Genomic DNA, 24,497 nt, shown 5'->3' with positions numbered 1-24,497 from the left:
TATTTACGCCAAATGTCCGGGTTTTTTTAAATATTTGTCCGGGTTTGGCGTAATTCGAAATGGCAGCCCTACCTAGAAGGGATTTTGGGATTTACTCAAGCGCGGCAGATTAGTATATAGGGAGGTACCTATTACCCCATTTATCATCATTTATACCTATCATCCCTTAGTAACAAGGCTTATTTTAACAGAAGAATGGTTATAGATACATACCTAGGTACTTACATTTATCGTGTTCCTACTTTTTACGCAATGTAAGAAAGAAACGACAATATGGAGACGAATTGTATGTAATTCATTATAGTTAATAAATATATAAGATAGATATAATCTACGCATTTAAGTAAGTAGGCACTGAATAAATAGGCACAAATTATAACTTTATATAAACAATCAATTAACGATCAATATCTCCAAACACAACATCTATTGACGCAAGGAGCACGCCTATATCGGCTAGCATTAAGCGAGGGCCTATTACAGACATACCCATTAATGATGTAAAGGAACTTGGACGTAAATGGACACGATACGGAATCGACGTTCCATCGGCCACCATGTATATACCCAATTCGCCTTTTGGAGCTTCAGTCGCGGTGTAAGTAAATCCAGGTGGCACTGGATACCCTTCACTGCACAACTTAAAATGATGAATTAAGGACTCCATTGAAGTTTTCATTTCTTTCCGTGAAGGAAAGCAAACTTTGGAATCATCTGTTTTAAATTCTCCTTCAGGCATTGTGTCAATTACTTGATTGATAATACGCAAAGACTGGCGCATTTCTTCAAAACGTAATAGATATCTGTCATAAGTATCACCAAATGTTCCAACAACGCCATCAAAATCATACAAATCATAACCATCGTACGGCATGCATATCCTAAGATCCCATTTAACTCCACAAGCGCGAAGCATACTTCCAGTGAATCCCAAAGACATAGCATCATGTGCCTTTACTTCACCGATGCCGGCACACCTAGCATAGAACAATCGGTTCGTAGTTGCAAGGTCATCAGTTTCGTCTAACCGATTTCCTAATTTACTACATAATTCATAAACGTCATCCAGATAACCAATAGGAATATCTTGGGACACGCCGCCTGGACGAAGATAGCAGCAGTGTATTCTAGCACCACATAGTCTTTCAAACATTTCGTATAGTTTCTCTCGTTCCTCGCACATCCAGAAAAAAGGTGTGATACCCCCTGCATCTAGTACAGTGCCCGATACATTCAACAAATGGTTGGCTATACGGCTCAATTCTGCACATAAAACTCTAATTGCTTTACCTCTCGGAGGTACTTCAATATTGAGAAGTTTTTCAACAGCGATACAGAAACATTGCTCGTTCGCCAATGTGGACACGTAATCTAGACGGTCCATGAAGGGTAAATTTTGGTTATAATGCTTATGTTCCATTAGTTTCTCAGTAGCTCTGTGCAGGAAACCTATGTGAGGGTCAGCTCTTACTACAGTTTCGCCATCCAGTTCCAATATTAAACGCAGAACGCCGTGAGCAGCTGGATGCTGAGGACCAAAGTTGATAATCATGTTCTGAAGTTTGCGTTCAACTGGCCAGAGTTTGCCGTGGCTAATAATTCTGTAGTACTTGTTTGTTTCTGGTGTGGGGTACATGACCGATCCGGAAAATTGTTTAATAAATGTCTCATCAGGGTACCACCTTTTGTATTCCTGTAGTGGTGCATAAACTGTGAACTGCCGTGCCTGGCGCACTAAACTCACAACACGTTTGTTTTGTAAATTTAACATCTTTTCTTCTTTTCAGCTCCTTATTTAGATATTTGACTGAAGTGAATGAATATTGACATTTAATTTTAAAATAATTGCCCAATTATTGTGTGCCAGTGTTTTATAGTACGCTCAATAACAAACTATTTAAAGTACACAATAAATAATTTAATTGTGAATATTCTTTGTTTTTTTTATTACAAAGAATATTCACTACTTAAATATAGATAGGTATTATAGGTAGGTATTCCTTGTTATGTGCTTCAAAGGTTTATCCGGATAATTGACTTGAGAACGTAAAGTATGTAGGTAGTCGATCCATGTATAACACTGGCAGTCAGCTGATTATGACGCCAATAATTTTGGAGTTGAGGTGGTTCCATCATGACGCTGATCTCAAGTTTTTGGGATAAGGGTAGGCAAATTATTTTGGTATTATAAAGGAGCATATGGGCCACCAACCACAGCCAACGTTGATGTTCGACGAATAGTGTAGACACACACGTGATGCCTTTGGTGGTCGCTATTGCTGGTAGGACATGCAAAAGAATATAGGCATTGTCTGTGTGTTACACCTATAGTGCATATAACCTACAGTGTTTACCAACATTTCAGAGTCAGGAGTCTGTTATAAATGTGGCAGAAGAGCGCAACAGCATCTGCTTGAGAAGCTATTTAATTCTTGTGAAATAAGACAGTTTTTTTTATCTACTTAAAAACTTTATACTAAATCACAGCGACTGACCATTTCTTAAAACGAAGGTTTATTTAAGGTATCTATTTAAGCCAAGTTAAGATACCTACTTTAGTAGGCATTTGTAGGTGATAGGTTTATGTCATTAAAAAAACAGTAAATAGTCAAGTACTTATAAGTTTATTTAAACCATCATTTGTAGTTACTTAAGCAAACATTTATAAATAGGTATATATGCCAGATAATGTACCTATCAGTACAGATGTACTGAATGCAATAAGTAGGTATGCTTGTAGATTTTCTTTATTATTTTTTTTCTAATCAATCAATATGGATACACTTTTTGATATTATCAAGTTATAAGACACTGACAGTCGTTTTTATTTATACTTATAACTACCTACTTCAGGAGATATAATAAATACGTCATAAACCTTTTTATTCAAATCTTTATAATGTATAATATGTAAATGTAATAATAAATAGTAACTACAAAAAGTCTGAGTACACATTATCTCAAAACAGTTGTAAAAAAAACGTAGCAAAACTAACAAATACAGCCTAAACTTTAGGACTAATAAAAACAGTGCTTTGTAGGAATGTCCGTACCTTATCATTGATAAAATATAAATAAGCTCTTAACGTCTACAACTTTAAATAAAGTAGATATTCAGAACAGAGAGCAACGAACACGAACCTACCTATAAATACAAATCAGGTAAGTTTATAGAGGTAACATCGCTTGCATTTAAAAGATACATTGAGTAAGCGTGGCTTGTACAAAACATAGTTCCATAAGTTGAACGGATTCACTTCAAATGTCAGCATGGCCGAGTTAGATTTGGTTACATTCGCGCGTTCAGGTTATGCATCTCCCAGACAATAATCAATACTACAATAATCTAGTAATTCAAATCATTCAGATCGTCTGTAAATACTGACTTGGTTTAGTATTGCCCAAATTGTTATATCGCTCTAAACTTGAAAGAACTTTTTATTTATGAAACTGGCTTGCTACATGTGTAGACAAATAGACAATTACTATTGGAGAATAACACCGAACAATAAGTACGCTAAGACAGGACCTACATATGAAGTTTAAAATGTGGATACGTTGCAGACGTATATTTATCACAGTATCGTGTGGGTAAAAATAACGATCTCGAAATAGTTTACATTAGATATCTGATTGGTCCTTTACATGTAAATATATTTTTTTCATACATATTTCGTCAATTATGTTCGAAACTATATCAATTTCGACATTTTGAATCCAAACGCAATCTTGATTCAGATTGTGTCAATCACGAAGTTCAATTCGACATTCTTTCAGAGGATTCTACGAAGATACATGAGCAAAGTTTCTGTAGGAACCTTAGAATGCAACTGGAGAAGGAATGGTACATCTCTGGCTTGCTCTTCCATTTGACGCACAGGTAGTAAACTGGTATGCCAGAGAGGAGAATGGCTATACCTATAGCGGTATCCTTAGGTTCGGTGATGGCTGGGATGATGACCAGGAAGGCGATAGCTATGAGGAACACGTACGGTATGATGATGTTGACCTTTATGGGTCGTGGGATGTCGGGCTTGACGCGTCGCAACCACAGCATGCCGACTACTGAGGCTCCTACTGAGAGCCACAACGTTTGAGAGAAGTAGTTAATGAGATCAAACACGTTGCTGGTTGTCAACATCAGGAGGGAGAACAGACACTGGAATGAGACGAAAATCATGTTAAAAAAAGTTGGAAGCGGTGAGGCATGAAGGAAAAAAATATTAAATAGTTCCCAAAAATGTTTTCTATTTGAGTAAAGAATGATAAAGATTCAACGCCATTTCCAACCAGTGGCTCCAATCTACACTATTGATGGGTATCTAATTGCTATGTTGTTCCTCAAGATAGGTATTGACAATTATTTTTTTAGTGAGCTATTTCATATATGTAGGTAATATGTACTTACAGTGAAGATGAGCGAAGGTATAGGCGTCTGTTTCTTGATGTGGAACAACGAGAAGAAGGCAGGCATGTGTCCCTCTTGCGCACCAGTCGCGAACAGTCTTGCGGATGTGAACAACACACCATTGACTCCACCGAAGGTAGATAGTGCCACAAACACAGGAATCATCCAGCTCCATCCACCGAATAGTTGATCACCAAACACCTGAAAACAGAACGAACGAACTATTAGAATCTATAAAAACACCTCAGTAAGTATAGTACAGCAAGACGTAGACAACTTGGGCTCTCTACGCCGACCTAAGGCGCCTCGCGAGAAACAAGCCCAGGCGATTGCCTGTAGTGAAGGACTACGAGTGCTACTATCTAATAAAATTACACACAAACACGTGTTGGGTCTCTTTCATCTTCACGAATTTATTGTAGTAGGGGAGGCAAGAGTGCTAAACCGGGAGTGACTCGAGCGTCAATGAGACCTATTAGATTGTGAAGCTTAGATGATAAGAAGAAAAAAATGTCCTGACATACACACACTTTCATCGGTGGGTGGAGCGGCTATAAACTTTCAAAAATGTAAAAAAAAACAGTTGCATGGACATACTCGAGCGCGTCAGATATTAATAGCATGCACGTCGTACGTCATTTTTTAAACATACGTACATTAATCTGACTGTTTCCATGGTGGGGGTGGTCGTAGGTAAGGGTTAAAAATGGGAAAAAAAATAATTTTATCGAGCGCGACAGATTTTCAAAAGGGGTGTTAAGTGAACTAAAACGAAGTCTCTTATGCAATAATCTGACGATTTAGACGTGACCTAAACTCGTGGTCATTATTTAAAATTGCAAAAAAAAATCGCCATTTTGAAATACTCGAGCGCGTCAGTTTAAGATATATATGGTTCATTTATGTACCCTTAACGTAATCATCTCATAATCTGACGATTATCTGGAGAGACTCGCTTAATCTGACAATGGAAAGTTTTTAAAACTAATAATAATCAATACTGTAACCTAATTTTCGTTGAAAAATTAACACCAATGTCGTTGTTTTTTAATTTTGTTATAATCATTATCTAAGTCGTGGTGGCCTAGTGAGTAAAGAACCAACCTCTCAAGTATGTGGATTCGATTCCAGGTCAGGCAAGTACAAATGCAACTTTTCTAAGTTTGTATTTACTGTCTAAGTTTATCTTGGACACCAATGTCTGCAAAGCAAGTACTTAGTACTTACAAGACATACACGTTGTAGCACTTTGGTATTCCTTTAAAACTTGAGATATCAATAGATTATTTAGTTTTAACTTTTACACACTTTTTGATACACTTTTTTCCCAGAACGGACAAACATTTCAACAAAGTTGTCATAATAAAGGTTGTTCTAGATAAAAAGGCCTATCCAATGATATGTATGAAATTGCTATTGGCGGAGTGTACCAATCTGCTCATACATTACATACATTTCTATAATAATTACATTGAATTATAATGACATTGATAAATATACATGTGACATAAACAATACAATTGAATCTATAATAACATGGCTTGACGGAAATAATCTACGCGTAAATCTTACAAAAACTAATTTTATTCAATTTAATACATATAGATAAAAAATAAGGCTCATCATCATCTGCCTAGCCTTTTTCCCAACTATGTTGGGGTCGGCTTCCAGTCTCACCGGATGACTAGGCCACCACGACTGTATAAAAAGAAGACTATAAAGAGTAATTATAGAGGACATAAATTACAAGAAGTATACGAAATGGCATTTCTCGGTATCACGATAGACAAACAATGCAACTGGAAGGAACACGTATTTAACGAAAGTAGCCAATAAAATGAATCGTCTTCGTTAAAAACAGTATATCTGCATACTATGTATGACTTCCTGAGATTAGCGAGTTCAAACAAAAAAACTCTTCAGCTTTATAACATTAGTGTAGATTATTTAAGACCCAAAATGTACCAACACTTATTGCAAATGAATTGAATTGAAAAAAGAGAGAGAGGAATAGAAACTTGGGAGGAGAATACCGGCATCACGTAGCTGCACGCTTTAAACTTTATCGATTAATTTTCCTTACTTCGGCTTACGGGAATCGTCAGATTATATATTTTTCGTGAACGTTGAATTATTCCCTTCAAAATAAAAAAAAAATTAGCCGCGCTCGAGAAAGTCAAGATGAAGTTTTTTTTTTACAAGTTTGTAACCTTCCTACTTCTTATCGTCAATCGCAAATTGTCAGATTAGTGGAATATACACTTTTTAGCATATAACTAACTTACCCTATCTTAATCTGACGCGCTGGAGAATGTCAGATGATATTTTTTTTTTTACTAATCTGATCCTTTATTCTAGACACGCGGCTACATATACAGGGCTTATATTTGGTGGAGGTGTTAAATGGGGTAATAGGTACCTCCCTATATACTAATCTGCCGCGCTTGAGTAAATCCCAAAATCCCTTCTAGGCCTCCCCTACTATTGAAGGTACTCTGGTACTACTACTTATGCAGAAAATAAAAATTGGTCGATTGTACATTGAAACCTATTCAATATCCAGTATACCTAGTGGTGACCACGTAGTAACTATTTAGTATGTAATCTGTGACCGAACATACAAAAATTGTAAATCTACGTGTATCAAGGTACCTATTTAAGCAGGTTCTATCAGAGAATTAGGTATTTGTTAGGGAAGGAGTGGTTTATTGCAATTGACGTCAACTTCCAATGACGACCTTGAATAATAAGTACATACTTATGTAGGAATTAAATTAAATCAAGAAATAAGTTAAATCATCTTTTATAGATATTAAAAGGCCATTGACGATGATGACTTAGGTAGGACATATACTTATTGTTAGCATTAACGTTTAATTGAAAACAAAAACATATAAGTAAACAGGTAGCTAACTATTAACTATCAAGTATAATAAAATGTCGTCGTTATATTATTGTAGAGTCATAAAAGCGAGGACTGTATTAATAATTCCTTTATAAACGTCCTACGTATCTTATTCATAAATCAATCACCGACTGTCAATCTGTCTATTCAAGGATGTTAGTCGGAAGGCGACGGATTGACATATGTTACAGATACCGGCTGTTCGTTATTTTATGAAATTTTACTATCCTGTGGGTCTACTCATACGGATAGAACCCTATCTGAGTCCAACACCAGGAACTCATGCCATGGTCCCTTAAGGACCTACTTCTACTTCATTTCTGCTATCTTGGTAGCTTTGATTAATTGGCAATAAGGAGGTATGTATGTATTGAGAGACTTGTATCGATATCATTTATAATGGAACTCTTATGCTTTGTTTTATGTTACATCATTGCTACGTTTCAAAGAATTACTTCGAAGACACCCCCCTAATTTTGTTCTTATATTATTAGACACTACGATAATATTTGTAGGTAAGTAATAACGTCTGTACAATCAGCAAGCGTGTCACAATAATACCTATATAGGTATTGGAAGTGATAGAAGGCACACAAGTACACTTGACATGATAATTATTTCTGGAGACGTGATGGCCTACTGAACTGAGTTCTAGTAGGATTGTAGGAATATTCCTTTGCTACTGATAATGTCGTACACTGATGTATTGTTTTGTACTTAGTTCCTTCCGCTTTATTATGTCAGCAGTTAATATGACAAAAGCAGGAGTTTTACTTCCCTGAAAATTGGGGACCGCAAATGAGAGGGTAATGGCGAAGAGAGTTCATTGTCTATATTATTTATTTTTAAACTATCACGATTTATTTTATAAAAATACCTATTATAGCTAGCGTTAAGGTACGTTCTGAAAGCTAGCTGAAGACCGCAACTCCCGACCGCACATGCTGCTAATACTGGTTTGTACCAATGTATTTACATTATTTTGGATCGACGCTGAAGCAGCACGTGCAGTCGCCCTCTGATATCGACCGATTTTGTACAGTCGCACGTGCCGTCGACAGTTGCAGCTCGCTTCCAAACGTACCATGCATTAGATTGCCATTTGTTTTCATGCCTTGAAACGAGCAAGGCAAGCCCACACAGTTGGTAACTAACATTTTAACGACCAGTTACATCATCAGTGCAATTTATTTGCTATTTTAATGATGATAGGTTGTTAGGTAACTTTGAATTAACACACATAATAATTTATTGTTTAGTTATAAATTGCAGTTTGATAACAAGCTGAAGCAAGAACAAACATTTCTTCGGACCGTTCTGAAATAGGTAAATAGGTTCTCCGGTACATAAGATTTGAGATTTTGGGGCCTCATAATATCACAGTCAAAAACATACACTTTCCTACAAAACTCCTGTAAACAAAAATGAAAATAATAAAACCTACCACAGCCACCGCAGCACTTGATATCATTTCAGTCTTCGTAACGACAGCAAAGTAGGCCAAGTTTGCCATCACGTAGATAATAGTCACCATGGGCATAGCGATCCATATCGCTCGGGGCAAATTCCTGAAACAGAGGAATTTAGACCATAAAAAACTTATTACTCTCTGCTTAGAATGGAGGGTACAACACTCGTCGTAAAACAGCCATAGACTTTTAGTGATGTGCATAACAATTCATCTACGTATAGAGGTTCACAAAATATTAACATTTGAACAAAATAAATTGTTGAATTTAAAGACTGTAAAAACCTAATTAAAGCTGAAAAAAAATACGCGTTTAGCAATGGGTAAATCCCTACAATACCCCTGATGAGTCACTTCGCATTCTGCAATATACCTACATATGTAGAGGTATCTACATTATGAAAACACGTGCATATTTATCAGATTTAGATTCAGTTTTAATGAGTTGACACAACTTCAATTACATTACAGAAAAACAAAACTCATCTTAGAGTACCTATCTAAGTATATGATGGCCATTGGCATCCCACCTAGAGTAGTAAAACTATTATTTATTAACGCTAGTCACGTCTGTGCAAAAATTATTCACGATATTATCACCATATTCAGTATTATTATTACCTATATATACCTGTAGGATTTCTGATTAAAAAGGCTCCTCTCGAGTCTTGATTATGAATGTTAATTTTCGACCTAAAAGATTTTCATTTTACAGACCTGTTTTAATCCTACCAGTTAACTCAATAACAGTGATTACTTGATCCATCTACATTTACAAGTCCATTTTAAAGAATCTAAGTTTTCTTTCCTCTTTAGTAAATAGAATCGAATGGCCAATCCATGGTCACTAACTCCCTATCTTCCAACGTGAAATAAATGTTTCCATGAATAAAACATGCAATAGAGCGAGAACACTTCGCCACCAAATGAATAAAACAATACTCTTTGCCAACAGTACTGTCATTGTAACTTATAAAGTTTCAAATTTATTCTTCACTTCCTTACCCGAAATGCGTTGTAGTATCCAAACGGGCATATCTATGCCTTGAATCTTGACTTGAACATTCACCAACAATACCATTGAAATTCAGATTTTACCCGTTTCTAAGTTATTGGGCTCTTTTTCTATTTTCTTTCCCCCATCAGTCCCTTATTCGGGTGATACGGCAATAACCGCTCAATTTTTATTCGTAGACTTAAAATCTGGAGTAGCTTGGTAAAAATGTAGGTACCTAGAACATTGACGTTCCAACCCTAATCGAAACGACAAACAATGGGGTAAGTAAGTAGCTACCAACCTATTTGAGGAGCTCTCGAGGGGACCACTTCAGACGGATTTAAAGGTCTATCCAGTGTGCGACCCTAGCTAGCCTAATACCAAATCGTGTTCTTTACACCGATCCTTTTATTTGCTCCACTTTATGACGCAACTTGTTCGTGCATTACATAAAGCTTAGGAATAGTGCTATTCAGCCTTGGAAGGAGCACGATCAGCATTGCGATCTAGATACAATGCCGTGCAGACAGATTTATAAAAGTGCGTAGTATCGACGCACGTGCTTATTTCGTAATGGCGCTAGTTACGAATACGAACAAGTAAGGTTCACGAAAGTTGGGTCTTCTCTTTGTTATCTTATAAAAGTTACTGCTGAATGCGGCAGGTTTTTCTTGCAGAAATCATTTTTAACGTTCCAAAGCGATAAAACTGCTGTTGCGCACATTCATCTCTAAAGGTTGTAAAATAATTGTGTGGTAGAGATCAGATTGCATGTACCTAAATAAAAAACACGATAGAATAGGCATGATGACAAATTTTTAAATTCCATTGTATGATGTAGGTATGCGTCTATTTTATATGAAAAATTATTAATTTTAAGAAAATGCGAAGTTTTTTATCAAATAATTGCATTTTTCTCTGTCCACTTTGAATCCGGCGCGAAAACGCTTGTCAGTGTCATGTCGTCACTTGGTGACGTCACGACTGAAATTACAAGACGCAAGTAAACAACTCTCGTGCAATAATTAAGTTTTTTGTGTTATTAAATATGAATTCGAAAGGGCATAGGTGTTGTGGGGTCCCCCAGTGTAAGAACACATCCAAAACAACTCCTGATAAGTTATTTGTGTACGTTCCTCACAATAAAAAAATACGAAACAAGTGGCTTAAACTTGCAAGGCGAGATTCAAAAGCAATATTGCCCAGGGTACAACTTTATTTTTGTGAAGATCACTTTGATGTAAGTTATTACATAGTTCTCTAGATTCTAGCATAGTTTATAATGTAAATAACTATTTCGAGGTTAGGTTTCATCTCTCATTGTTTTTTAATTAAACTAGTATACAGTTATCGGCACGGATATCGAGCCATGACCTTCACCTGCGCAGAAGCGATTTACTGCCTCATTGCCTTATGCGTACGGGTGCGCAAAGCGATCCCCACTCTTCCGCCGAGAGCCCAATATCCGTGCCGGTATCTGTACTTACATGGAAGTTTTAACATTTCTAAATTCAGCTGAACAAAAATCTTTATTTGATGCCAAAAACTTTCCCAGCATTATGATATCAATTCTAGGCAAATTAGCGCTGTTTACCTTGATAAATCCGGGCTCCATAACTCGTGTTATAAACAATTAATTAATTAAAAACAAAGATCGCAGTGGAAGTTCACAATAACGAAATGTGACATTCGCGCGCTTTCGCGCGAGTTGTTTTGAGAGATGACGTCACGAGCTCTGATTGGTGTTCAAGATATCATGGCGGATTGCCTTATTTCGTAATTTTATTTTATAAAAATACATATTAATCACATTATTAATAAAGAAAACAATGCGCGTTTTATATTCCAAGCTTCAAGTTTAATTTAATAAATATATTATTTTAATGATTTTTGATTACTGTCATCATGCCTATTATATTTTGACAGGTAGCGAAACTTACTTGTAAGGATCCTGTAATTCTTCAGTGACGAAGTTGAGGTAATTCCACCCTCCGAAAGCGAATAGTCCTGAATAAAACGCGAGAGCGATGTTGCCAGCGCTGAATTTTCCCTCAAAGGCTCCATCGAAGTTTTCGGTGTGACCTGGTAATTTGGAAAAAAAAATGTTAAGGATGAAAATAAGCAACAGTGGTTCTGTGACGAATACAAATTATGTGCTACACTACTCGTGTTTCGGAAAATAACCACCGAATTTTATTACTGAATGTTTGGTTATTGTTTCAACCACAAATAATATCGTGTAATGAATAACTACAGTATATGAATATACTTGTCCTTCCCCACACATTGTCGGCAGTTATGCGTAATTCTCTTGGTAATCAACGGAGGCAGTATAATATTTCATCTCCGCAGTATTAATATTAAGTACTTATCAAGATTGTACGGTATAAATATGCAGTGCTTATACGCAAGCCAGAATTTTTCCTATCAATGAGCAATGAATCATTGACTTATAAATAATAAACGCGAGGGTCGAGCTTATTTTAATGTAGGTATAAATCATAATAATGGAAGAATCCTTTCATTGATGGGTTCGCCAATAAATTAGCTAATGACAGTAGCGATAAGTGATCAATGCCTTTTGCTTTACAACTTTCTTTATAAGTATGAACTTTGATCCGTTAAACATAATATATGCTTATGTGTAATATAAGATCTATCTGTGAACTTTGTAACCAAATCTAGAGATTCCTACTGTACATCAGTTTGTCATGCCAACAATTAAGGAAATAACTGGACTGGCATTTTGAGAGAGGCCTAACAGGATTTTCAAGTGTACAAATGCATATGTTACAAGTAGGTATTCATCATTCACATAATACACATACAAATAGGGAGACAATCGCTATTATTCCTCATTTCAAATAAGTAGGTACATACCTACATACATGTCATGAAACGTTTTTTTGTTTTATTTAAACTCTAACCGCAGTGGTCTCCGTCCGGGTGTTAATGACCTACGTGATCTCGTCGTGTAAACTGGGCACTTACATTATACAGCATCAAAGTCTATCTATCTTACCTACTACTTCATTTAATCTAAACTGAAATATGATTCTTAGGTCAAAGTTGATTTAGTAACGTTGTTGTCTCATTAATTAATAAAATGTTTGTTTTTCCGTGTGAACGCTTATTTTTTATTAGCTATCTAATTGCCTTTAAAAAGTAGCCATGTCTTGTCACAGATGTTAATAATTGGCAGACATGATTTATAGACGCGGCCCTTAAACTTTCTTTTTGTACTTTCTACAGCCTCTTATCGGAAAATACCTCTGATAGTAGGTGAGAGAATGGCTTCGCAAATAGTTGCTATGCGTACGTAATCTAAAATTACCTTTACAAGAAACATACGGCCCTTCGAACTTTCTTCACTTTCTCTGTTTCTTCTGATAGTGAAATAGGTACCTGTATAGCTAGTAAAAATCGTTATAACTTTACTTTCTCACCTGGACGATAATGATATTACGTATGGTTGGCACGTTAAACGTTTTCCACGTAGAGTAAAATGCAATTTGCTAGTGAGTCATTAGTACCTACTTACATTCCTATTTACGCTGCAATCAATCTCGATTATTGAGTATTTGAAGTTTTGCCAAATTTCTTTAAAGACATAAATATCAGCATGCGCGTGCAGTGCGGAAATTACGCCGAATTAATTAATTTTGGCAAAAATCTATTTAAGTGTCATAAAAGTGTCTTGAATGCAAAATATGGGATTCGAATATCATTTCCATCATCAGGTATAAGCCGCTAAGACAGAAAGTCTAGCATCCAGTCTTACCGAGGGGTATCGGGTTGTGCGGATAACTTAGTTTAGGAAGTCAGATTGGCAGTCGCTTTATTTCAAACACTGGTACTCAGCTGCCTCCGGTTGAACTAGAAGCCGACCCCAATATAGTCGGTAAAGGCAGGTGACGTCACTGAGTATTTCAAAATCTTTAAGATTAGACATTTGCCCTATTGCGTTCTCCATGCTCGTAGCCATGTGACGTTCTTATCGGCTTTTACCTATACGTAGGGCTACTCGTCAGTATCAATCATATTCTTATCATAAGTGTTCAGTATTCCTCTCCATTTCATGGGCATTATTAAAATGACATGACTTAGCATGTAACATTGGGTAATGTTAGTTAGGCAATGGTCTAAACATAAAATTGCAAAACTTAGGTTGTTTGCAAATCATATTTTTTTTTAAGTTTAGACTAATATTCCAACTGCGTAGTACAACTTATTACAGTAATAGGTCTACATAGGAAAATCTTCTATTTGCCTTGTGATTAAGTATGACAAAAGGATATCCGAGACGTGATTCTGCGAATTTCTCGCTACATTACATGTGAGTGTTCCGAGAAAGGAACCAAACAATGGACTGTTGGTTGCGACCTTGGTCTATCAACGGCTCAATTCGTTGACCCACCAAACCATCATGAATGTGGGTTATAATATCATACATACTGAGTACGAGTACCTACAAGTGTCACTTGTAACAGTTTTATCATAATCATCATATAGCTACGTACTTAACGTAATCATTATTTATCTCTATAGACAAATGGGTAAGCTGATAAAGTCATCAATATAATATTTCCGCTATTTATAGAATTGGTTTATGAGTGTAATGTTAGATTTGACCGCGGAATCGATAATAATTCAACTGTAGATACGGAAATAAACACAAATATTACGATAATACGACTGATAAAGATCACCTCTTTATAAATAGTGGATTTTATCAATCGTACGTCTATTTCTAATAAGATACATAGTTGGTCAATGTATATATAGTTTCTAAAGGTAGTTCAACAAAAACTAATGAAGTGTAATAGTGGGTTTCTACATAGGCTCTAAAATTGCAGCGTGATTTTTTTTCATTTTCACCACAATCATATGAAAAGAGTAATTATCAGAGTCTACATGAAAGTCTAGACTTCCTTATCACTTAAGTAACTGATTATTTATCCACTTACCAATGCAGATATAGTAGATGCCAGAGATAATGATGACGATCAAAGCCAATAGTTTCGACGAGGTGAAGACATCTTGTATTCGCATCGTCCATCGCACGCTGATGCAGTTGATCGCTGTGAGAACACCTGCGAAGAAGGAAAAATAATTTTAGTAAACAAAAGAAGTTTAATTATATAAATAGCTCTAAACATGTAAATAAACTGGAAAATGTCATTGGTATTTTAGATGCAATTGGAACAATTCTAAGTCCACATGTAGGTACCTGTCGCATAAGAAGCAATTTACAATCTACGAAAATCCAGTAGGCAAGGACAAGTGAGGCGTAAATACATTCTACTAGTGCATATTTTAAACAAGTTTCTCATGGTATTTGGTGGTAGAGTCTATCTTCGATCGTGTGACTGACACTATAAAAGTTCAATTACTGACTACAGAAAACAAGTCCGTCTTGTTTCTTTATCTAAAATGTCTCCATCCCTACTTTAAATAAACGATCTTACTTATTAACAATGATACATTTAAGCGCTATCTAAAATTGAAGCCAAAACATATAAATTATAGTGTATCATCTAAATTAAGTCATCCAAAGAGATTTATGCAAAAATTTTGAACGTTTGGAGAAAATCATTAATTTTAATGAGGCATCTAGAACTGTCAGAGGGTGTCAAGACCATACTAATAAAGATTAATACAAGTTCAAGTTTTTGTTTTATCAGTTACGACTGTAGAACTCGAATAGGGGAGTACTATGCAGAATGATCGGTAGCGAAACAAATTGTTCTAAGTGATCCACTTTCAGCGACTCATTAGGTTCAAGACAAACAGTTCCGGATCGTATTTCGGTACGCCTCCGTATGGGTAGACACTACACAGCAAATATTTGTTTATACGACAGTCTACTTACCTACCAGCTCAAATTCTCTAATTCTGATAACTTTTAGCATAATGAGTTTATCGTATTAGTAATCTGCCGCAGAATGTATGAAATACGATTCTATTAGCAAATAAAAGTTCTTGGGATATTAAAAGTCTTAATTGGTGTCTGTTCATTCCGAGATACATTCAGTCCACTCTAGCCGTTAGACATATTACCAGTTTTAAAGCTAGAACCTGTGGGTGTATATAGAAAGATCAATGCCATTCGTAATTTCAAGCGTCGGGTTGCAGTAACCGCAACCTGAACGTGTCATTAGAGCAAGCTGCAAGTCAAACGTGTTCTTGAAACTAGGTTGCATAAACATTACTATCGTGACGTGGTGGGCGGGGATCGAGACAAGAATAAACGTTCTAGATCAGGAGATTAATCCATGGTACTAACCTCCTGAATATTGACTAAAGGCACGCACAAGAATATATGTACTTGCGCATGTGAATCACATCGTGAAATGTTAGGCCTCCTAAAAGTAAGCAAGTTTATTGCCGAAGTAATTTGCAAAGAAGGATACCTATGGCAAAACATTTGAAGTTCTATCTCCTCCTCATACTGTTTGATCAGTAACGCTAAAATTGACATCACGCTATCTGCAATAGCCACAACGTCTATAGCAGCTATAGGTAAACTAATTTACGCCAGAGCGTTGGCTGACAAGATGGAGGTTCAGTTTCAAAGAGCCGACCCTCTATCAACATCAATTGGGTTAAGTGGAGTTTCCGCCGGCAGATCCGCTCTGAGACGCAATGCAATCAAAGAATTAAAGGCTTCCTTTTCTATAGATTTTCAGTTATCTCTTTGCTTCAAAGCAAACTTGACTATTCTTGGTCTGTATTTCTCAAGATATTTTAAAATGGAATTCCCTAAGGTGTTCAATGATTTTCCTGTTTCCTCTTACATTTGTTGATAATATTGTCATACATAGGTATAAAAGGAGAGGCTTTAAAACCACTTAATAAACTATTCAGTGAAGTGAGCTTAATTCTATCTACATTCCAAGCACTTGACAGTGTTGATCATCTTTTTAGCGGGAAGCCCCTACACCCTTTTGTAAGAGCGCTGTGATGACTGGTAATATAATTATTTAAAAAATGACAGCAGCACTGTGATAGCGACAGGAAAACTTGTAACCACTATACTTAATTGAAGTCGGTGGATTCCATCGAGCAGCTAGTACATTTTATAAATAAACTGATGAATTTATTCATGTAGGTAGGCAAGTCTGCGTCAATAAATTACTAAGATGGCTTGGTCCGCTGGAATGCCTGGATTCCAATGCTTAATGATTTGAAGTAACCAGTCGCTGCCAGGGCCCGTTAGGAGTACAAGTTAAACAAATGAATGCATCGTTATCATGATCACCATGAGCTAAGGGGTTGAAAGGGTAAGCCTCTTAGCAATTAATTTTGCATTAGCAACAAGCTTGACCGTAATAACTCGTATGATAACATGACTGATAACGTAAGATAAATCTAAGAAGTTGCTAGGCAGTTTCACGAAGTTCTGTGGGTGGATGAATATACATTTACAGATAAACTTGACCTGAGTTTCTGGATGAATATATTTTAGTCAGGTTCTCGTTTCCTGCTTCATGATACCGGTTTCATTGATAAACGGTCCTAGATAAACATCTCTTGTGTCATGTTTTCGATGTTTATAGGTAATGATGAAAATAGCCTCAAGATGACCGTTACTTATATAGTACATATCTAAGATTGAGTTACTATTGTACGTATCTTCACATGCGGAAAACTGCTGATCATCATAATTGCAGACCTAACCGATCTACATATTAATTGCATCTACTCGAGATTTATGAGTTTCATCAGACCTCATAAAGTCATTAGTAAGCGAATCAACAAATTATTCTGAGTCACCGTTTAGATCAATGACCGATTTATTATTACACATATTACGTTGCTATTTGCATTACAGGTTTGGAAGTATTTGATTAAATTTGGCGTGCACATTATTTGTACGTGCTCTTGATTATTTTCGAATGCACATGCATTTACTCAGTAAATTGTAGCATCATCGGAAAATAACGTTGACACAGATTCTGCTGTCGTATCGTAATGAATCGACATGCCGGCTACCTATTGTAATGAGCACTGAACACTGATTCATAATGGTTGTGGCTGTCACTTGCTAGATGTGTTACATTAGCCTCTACATTTTCTTTATGTTCACTTCAGTTGTGATCAATATCCTTGATTTTTATTAAACGTCTCTACAGCATAAGTTTATCAACCTTGTATTGTAAATCTAGAAATGTATAGAAAACAACAACTAGTTACACTGTTTTGGTCTAGATTAGAATCGCTAATTGGTACATGACTGGTATCTGAGCTGAGTATAAACAAATCAATTTATTTGTGTCCACGCTGATATTATTATTACAATGTAGAGGTCTCGTAAATTAGTAGTAAGTGCAAAGGAAACTCAACAATATTTGTTTAATGTGTTTAATATCTTCTATCATCTTTACCTTTGAATATGTATCAATACCCTGCATAGTAGTCCTGCAAATATGTACATAAAAAACGTGGCAATTGGCTTTCACTATGGGAAGTTATGATTGTTTGTCCAAACAATGCTGTCACTCGAGTCGTGAACGAAGATCGAAAGCATTCCCGACGGACTGTCAACATGCCCATTAAGTGTCTACGGAACCTGCTCCACTGAGTATTGCGTATTGATTAGAGAAACTCCATACTTTATTATGGGGCGGAGACCTTGTCTTATTAACACTTAAGCATCTATATTTAGAAGCAAGAATTTGCCATATCATTGTCATTGGAATTTTTTGAGAGTTTTGAACCAGTTCCTACATTAATTTGTCCCTAATGGAATGTGTATAGTGGGCAGGTTTGATTGAAAAAATATATATAATCTACATAGGTACCTAAGTTCTTTTGGAAATGAGTTAGGAATTGAATACTGCCTCTTCCATATCAAACTTAGTAGCAAATGTGCCTAGATTCATCAACCACAAGTGGTCAGGTCTATTAAGTGGTGCATATCATTGATACAAACTGTCTTCACTTTCTGCAAGTACCAACGTAGTGTAAGTACTTACTGTACGTATCTTAGTAGGTACCTATTTACTAGATCATCATCCTCCGAGCCTTTTTCCCAATCCTGTTGGGGTCGGCTTCCAGTCTATCCGGATTCAGCTGAGTACCAGTGCTTTACAAGAAGCGACTGCCTATCTGACCTCCTCAACCCAGTTACCCGGGCAACCCGATACCCCTTGGTTAGACTGGTGTCAGACTTACTGGCTTCTGACTACCTATTTACTAGATAAACTACGTAATTAAGAAGGTACCTACTCACAACGTTAGGTTTCTTTAGACACCTATAGGTACTTACCGAACAGGGATAATGAAAAGGAAAATATTAACTCTCGGAATAAAGTAGATATGTAATTTACCTATGTCGTTAACAATTTTATTACACTGGACTACACAGTTAGTACATATAGTTGTACAGGAAAAATCAGAAACCCACGTGCTCACTGGCATAAAACTCTTTTTTGAAGAACTCATTGCATAAGTGCGAACTGTTTGCAATAATAAAAAAGTTAAGTTCAAGTGGTTTTGATAAATCAATAAATTAATGAGAAACACGATTTGCATTAAAAGTTGCATTAGTGATTGGCTTTATCAACTTCATAAATATGGTGCCCGTTTATCTTATCTTATATGACATCTTACTCAATCTATACTAATATTATAAAGCTGAAGAGTTTGTTTGTTTGTTTGTTTGAACGCGCTAATCCCTGGGACTACTGGTCCGATTTGAAAAATTCTTTCAGTGTTAGATAGCCCATTTATTGAGGAAGGCTATAGGCTTATATACTTTTTATCCGGGTTCGTGCAGAGGTTTCCACGGGATGCGGGTGAAACCGCTGGCAGAAGCTAGTAACTCAATATACAACAAGTGTACCAACAAGTATACTTATGGTCATAACACAAAATTAAAGTTTTTTATTAATGTAAAAGTAGATACCTATATTGAGTCAAATATTGCCAATTTAAAGTCTCTCACAAAAAATCAACACCGTCCATAAATCATATCAATTTAAGCCAATTCATGCTGTCGATTTCATTTCGCCATTATTTAATTGAGTCACATCACCGAACATTAGCAGGAAATCAGTTCTTATTATTAGTTTTATTATGATTGACATTGATATCGTACAATGTCAAATGTAAAAGTCCACCAATTGCTACCTACTCTTGCAATATTTTCTATTACTATGATGTAGCCCTGGTGCCCAATCCCCCAATGCAAAAGTAAAACAATAAATACTCACATAAACAAACCGCAGCAAGGAGTTTGACAGCCAGTTCAGGAGGGTTACATTCAGGGAAGAATGGCTTCACAACATAATGGCCGAAGGTAAGGGCCACTATTGCTTGAGTCGTCGGTCTGATGATGAGCAGAGCTATCCACATGCGCAGGAACGCTGGCAGTGGGCCGAAAGCCGTGTAGATGTACGCGTAGTCACCTCCAGACCTCGTGATGGAGGTCCCCAGCTCTGCGTAGCACAGAGCCCCCAATGTGGACAACAGGCCACTGGCGAGCCATATTATGAGAGACGCGCCTACGGACCTATAACAAATGAAACTGTTTAGTTAATGGTGAAGTGGAACCTTCAATATTTTAAAGAGGCTTAATCGAGATAAAGTTCAATGAGTCCCCTACTGTAACCTTTCCATCAACAATTGATGACACAATCCAAGAGTAGTGAATAATAGATCACGTAATTCGGACATATTCACCCATACATGGCACTTTTCCTAAATCCCGTAAGAGGAAATTCCTAGCATTGGAGATGCATTCCAAGATCCTACATTCGCATGATGCCACCCACGAACACCCACTAATAGTGAGTAGAGTCTATTCGTAAAAGATTATTTTGGAACAGGCAAGTCAGTAATTAATATTACGTGGGTAACACCTACCTATACCTAAACGCTCATTGCTTGACCTAGATTTTTTCCCGAAAAGGTAAAATCAGCTTCCTGAAACAGTGACGTAGCTGACTGAACAATATCATCTAATTTTCCCTCTCCGCTTTACACTATTCCCAACTTATGCTTTTCTAAGACAGGACCAGTTATCTTACTAACGGTGTTGTGATCTGACTAAAGCACTGCAATAAATATCCATAAGACAAACGGTACTTTTATCGTGCCTTCGAGACGCGGAAGGGACCGATATGTTAAGTAGTTATGATAACTGACCGCAACAAGTTCACTTGAGCGTCGTAGATCAAACCAGACGATTGTTTTACCTCAAATCCGACTGTACATAAATCTCTTAATATGTCGCTATATAGGGACTTGCATAATGTATGTCTCATACATAACTTTGTAAACGATATCACGGACAGGTAAACATGCGCCATAAATTCTGCGGTTGTGATAAAATAAATGGCACATAAATGCCTATTTTGTCTGTAAAATAGTCAGGCCAGGCTAAGTATAATTAAAATGAAATCATAATTCATCATTTTACTACGACAGATGTTCATATTTGTCTTAATAAGTAGCAATGATGGATGATGGATCTGCACAACACTCACAAGGCTCTTCGGTCATACTTATCTAAGTTAGGAAGCCTGTAGATATTGCAGAAGTTTCATATTAGTTTTAACCTCATACAACTTGGTGACCTTAGCCAGCTCAAAGCAGAAACAACTTGGTGTAGTATGTAGGCATATAATAGATGCATAGATGTAGCAACATAGATAGCACTTTATTATTGTGCTAGTGCAGATAGGTACCGCTTATGTCACAGAGGTTTCAGTGTCACGGTCTTCTAGTTTTCAAATTATAAAGGAATCTAGGCTAGCGTGTCAACCGCGCCTTGAAAAACCTATAGGTACCGTGAGAAAATCCAGATTTTCGTTTTTCATGATTATCTACCGTTGTTCCAAGGAATTTATGATTGTTGGTTTAATCTTTTTGCCCAAAGATAAATTATACTTAATTCTGATTGAAATGATTCAAAAACCATTTCAAAAAATCTAAAATTCTAAAGGGCTTCAAAGAAATTGACAATACAATGGGTGAACGAAACATGATCTCTACGTTTCCTACTATCCACTAGTTAATCGATAAAGTATCGAATTTCTGTTAATCCGTTTTTAAATGTGACTACCGCGATAGAAGTACGTAAATGCGTAGGAATAACATAAGTATACAGAGTTCATTAACCCGAATTCATTTTCCACATCACGGTAAGTAACAAACCAATTAGTGAAGAACACCGTATCAGATATTTAACTCATTTGTAAATAGGTTAAAGTAACAAAAATCTGATATGGGTGTTAATTATAGATATCACGCATTGTTTAAAAAACGAATGTTGAAAACATCGAATAAAATCAGCGTTTAACTTTTTCGTGTAGTCAAGCTAAACAACATTCAGCATTGTCATCAGTTCAAGCTAAGTATGTTAATTGAACATAGCAAGCTCAACATTACGACACATTTATGTAAACGCCATGTTTTAAGTAGTCTTAAGTTCATAACTTGAAAAAAGAACTTCAAATTCATACGTAATTTCGCAACGATTAATAAAGGAAGTACCTAAGTGAGTTATACCTGGCTATTAGTTCCAATAGTTGCACCACATTCAAAAATGTATAATTATTATTACTTAGTAAGATTATGCTGACCATACATAAGCCACCTGTGGCTATATCGCACGACGTCAGCTGGGGCAGCTGTGTACAATGCCACAAATGAAAGTTACCAACCGATGTCACCTACTGACCACTGCGCTTAAGTAAATGGACAACAATTTAACAATCAAACTGGTACTTATGTAATAACATAAGTGCTTAATGAACAATTTTTTTCTGATTGCATTAATTCCGTAATGTCTGTAAACTAAATTATTTTTTAACTTATCGTCCGTTTCAGTATTTGGATCTTGGCCTGGTGCTAATAACTTCAGCACACCCAAGTATTTATCGAGCAGGTAATAAATTAAAAATTCCATGGTAGCAGATAATAAATCCATAAACATTCCTTATTCGGTCTAAGTAACAAATGAATGATAGGTTAATAATAAAACTACCCATGTTGTAAGTAGATAAGATATCGAAACCGCGAATTCTTTGAAATCATGGAAGTCAAACTTATAAATCAAAATATTCACGTGTAGAAAAATATCTCCATACTTTAAAAAAATCACTTTAAATTACTTAAGCTATGTAGTTTATTTATAAAATATAAAAGGTTTTTAGAATTATTATTTTAGGTAAGTACCTAGTAAGTAAACGTTCGTTTATAATTCAACAAAAAAATCTTGCGTTTCGAATTCAGCGATAAGTGTACACCGATAAAAAGCGAAGAATTGAATTTGTACACGCTAACATGAAACTGAAAACAGTCCAAAAGGCGGGAAATTGGAGCACTCTGCTTACCCAGTGTATTTGAATACTCCTGTTGGAGATATAAATATACCGGAACCAATGATAGTCCCAATAATAATCCCAACTCCATTAAACAATGTTATTTTACGTTTTAAAACCACTTTGCCATCGCTGGCCTGAGATTCCTCGCCCATTCCGCAAAAAAATCAATCGCGTATACCGGTAAACGCGACGCACGTGGGTTAAATACGCGCGATATCCACGCCGCTGTACCGCGGGATCACACGACCATGGAGTGACACGCCGCCACGGAATATCTCACACGACTGAATCACTTTCTGTTACCATTTTTATGATCTGCGAAACTGGAATACGATGCGGTGCTGACGTCAGGCGCAGTTTACTACGGACGCGATTCGGCCGACCACTCCGAGCAGTCGCCGCAGCGCATGTGTAGTGAATTTGTAGAGCGCTGTCACGAAACACCATGCGCGCCGCTGGGACTGCGCCGCACCCGAGAGGGACGCCGCCATTGAATCCGACACACATCAGAAAAAGACGGCAAACCAATTGCCCATGTTGGACTTGTTGCAGCCGGCGCATTCAGGGCTCTTGTAAACTTTGACAGAAAATACGAGATATAATACTGACTGTGTTAACTATATCGAGAAAATAATAGCATTGATTTATACCATTTTCAATTAAACTTCCTGCTGCATGGCGGTTTGTTACTACTTGACAACAGCGCAATGATGAAGTACAATGAAGAAGTTGCGTCATGTTCGCGGGCGCCTTTTTAACTGAACGATCTACCTGAATGTTATTGAAGCTGTTAACTGTTTGTTAGTCTGGAACTTCTGTCATTTTAAGGCCAGTACCTAGCTAACGACCCCTGATACGTGATTGAATGATAGCAAAAATGCAACAAGCTTAATATGTAAATCCCATCAGCTAATCATCACTTTCAAATGATTACACATTTCAAATTCTAGTAACAATTTCCAACTTTACTATTATGTATTTCCTGTAGATATTGATTCTATTAGTAAAATATCTCTAGCTTAATATTTTTTGCTGAAAGAAACCAGCTGCTATCAGGGACACTTCAGCCTGAGTCGGACCAAAAGATGTTTCTTTTTGCGCGTTTAATGTATCACTCCACCTCTTGTCTTTGTCTTTCCTAATAATTGAAATATTGAAAGCTTTTTTGCAAACGCTGCAGAATTTAAGCGCCTATCCTAGTGATGATCAGGCTTTAAAGAAATCGGGAGCCCCTATATAAATAAAACCTTTGTGTTCTAGTTTGATTACACCTGGGCCCCGATTCTCCTAAGTTAATCATGTCAAAATAATGTCAATATGATCGTAATAGCAGTTTTAACCATATCGGGCATTCTGCTACTAATAAAAGACCAATCGTATTCGAT

The 24,497-nt window shown here is 36.5% G+C and overlaps 2 protein-coding genes across 2 annotated transcripts; both read right to left on the bottom strand.

Annotated features, from left to right (window-relative positions):
* Positions 1-397: 397 nt before the first annotated feature.
* On the bottom strand, positions 398-1,816 carry LOC124646181 (NADH-ubiquinone oxidoreductase 49 kDa subunit-like). The gene has a single exon (XM_047186265.1). It carries the CDS (start codon positions 1,769-1,771, stop codon positions 398-400), a length of 1,374 nt encoding a protein of 457 aa, XP_047042221.1. The 5' UTR covers positions 1,772-1,816.
* A 789-nt stretch (positions 1,817-2,605) lies between these two features.
* On the bottom strand, positions 2,606-23,513 carry LOC124646016 (large neutral amino acids transporter small subunit 2). The gene is made up of 7 exons (XM_047186031.1): positions 23,122-23,513; positions 19,996-20,294; positions 14,746-14,871; positions 11,719-11,860; positions 8,758-8,881; positions 4,409-4,609; positions 2,606-4,159 (listed from the first exon to the last, which is right to left on the bottom strand). Exons 1-7 carry the CDS (start codon positions 23,262-23,264, stop codon positions 3,758-3,760), a joined length of 1,437 nt encoding a protein of 478 aa, XP_047041987.1. The 5' UTR covers positions 23,265-23,513; the 3' UTR covers positions 2,606-3,757.
* Between the last annotated feature and the right edge of the window lie 984 nt (positions 23,514-24,497).

The sequence above is a fragment of the Helicoverpa zea genome, chromosome 3 (assembly GCF_022581195.2).
Source record: "Helicoverpa zea isolate HzStark_Cry1AcR chromosome 3, ilHelZeax1.1, whole genome shotgun sequence".
In the NCBI taxonomy this organism is placed as follows: domain Eukaryota; kingdom Metazoa; phylum Arthropoda; class Insecta; order Lepidoptera; family Noctuidae; genus Helicoverpa; species Helicoverpa zea.
Note: the sequence above shows the minus strand (reverse complement) of the source record. Positions and strands in the feature narration are given on the sequence as shown.

What these genes read in the sequence shown, in the direction of transcription:
- LOC124646016 (XM_047186031.1), bottom strand. Translation starts at nt 23,264, where the DNA reads ATGGGCGAGGAATCTCAGGCCAGCGATGGCAAAGTGGTTTTAAAACGT. An exon ending in CATCTACTATATCTGCATTG is followed by an intron (nt 11,861 to 14,745) that starts GTAAGTGGATAA and finishes CCAAATTACCAG; the next exon opens with GTCACACCGAAAACTTCGAT. An exon ending in CAAGTGCTGCGGTGGCTGTG is followed by an intron (nt 4,610 to 8,757) that starts GTAGGTTTTATT and finishes TTCTGTTTTCAG; the next exon opens with GTGTTTGGTGATCAACTATT.
- LOC124646181 (XM_047186265.1), bottom strand. Translation starts at nt 1,771, where the DNA reads ATGTTAAATTTACAAAACAAACGTGTTGTGAGTTTAGTGCGCCAGGCA.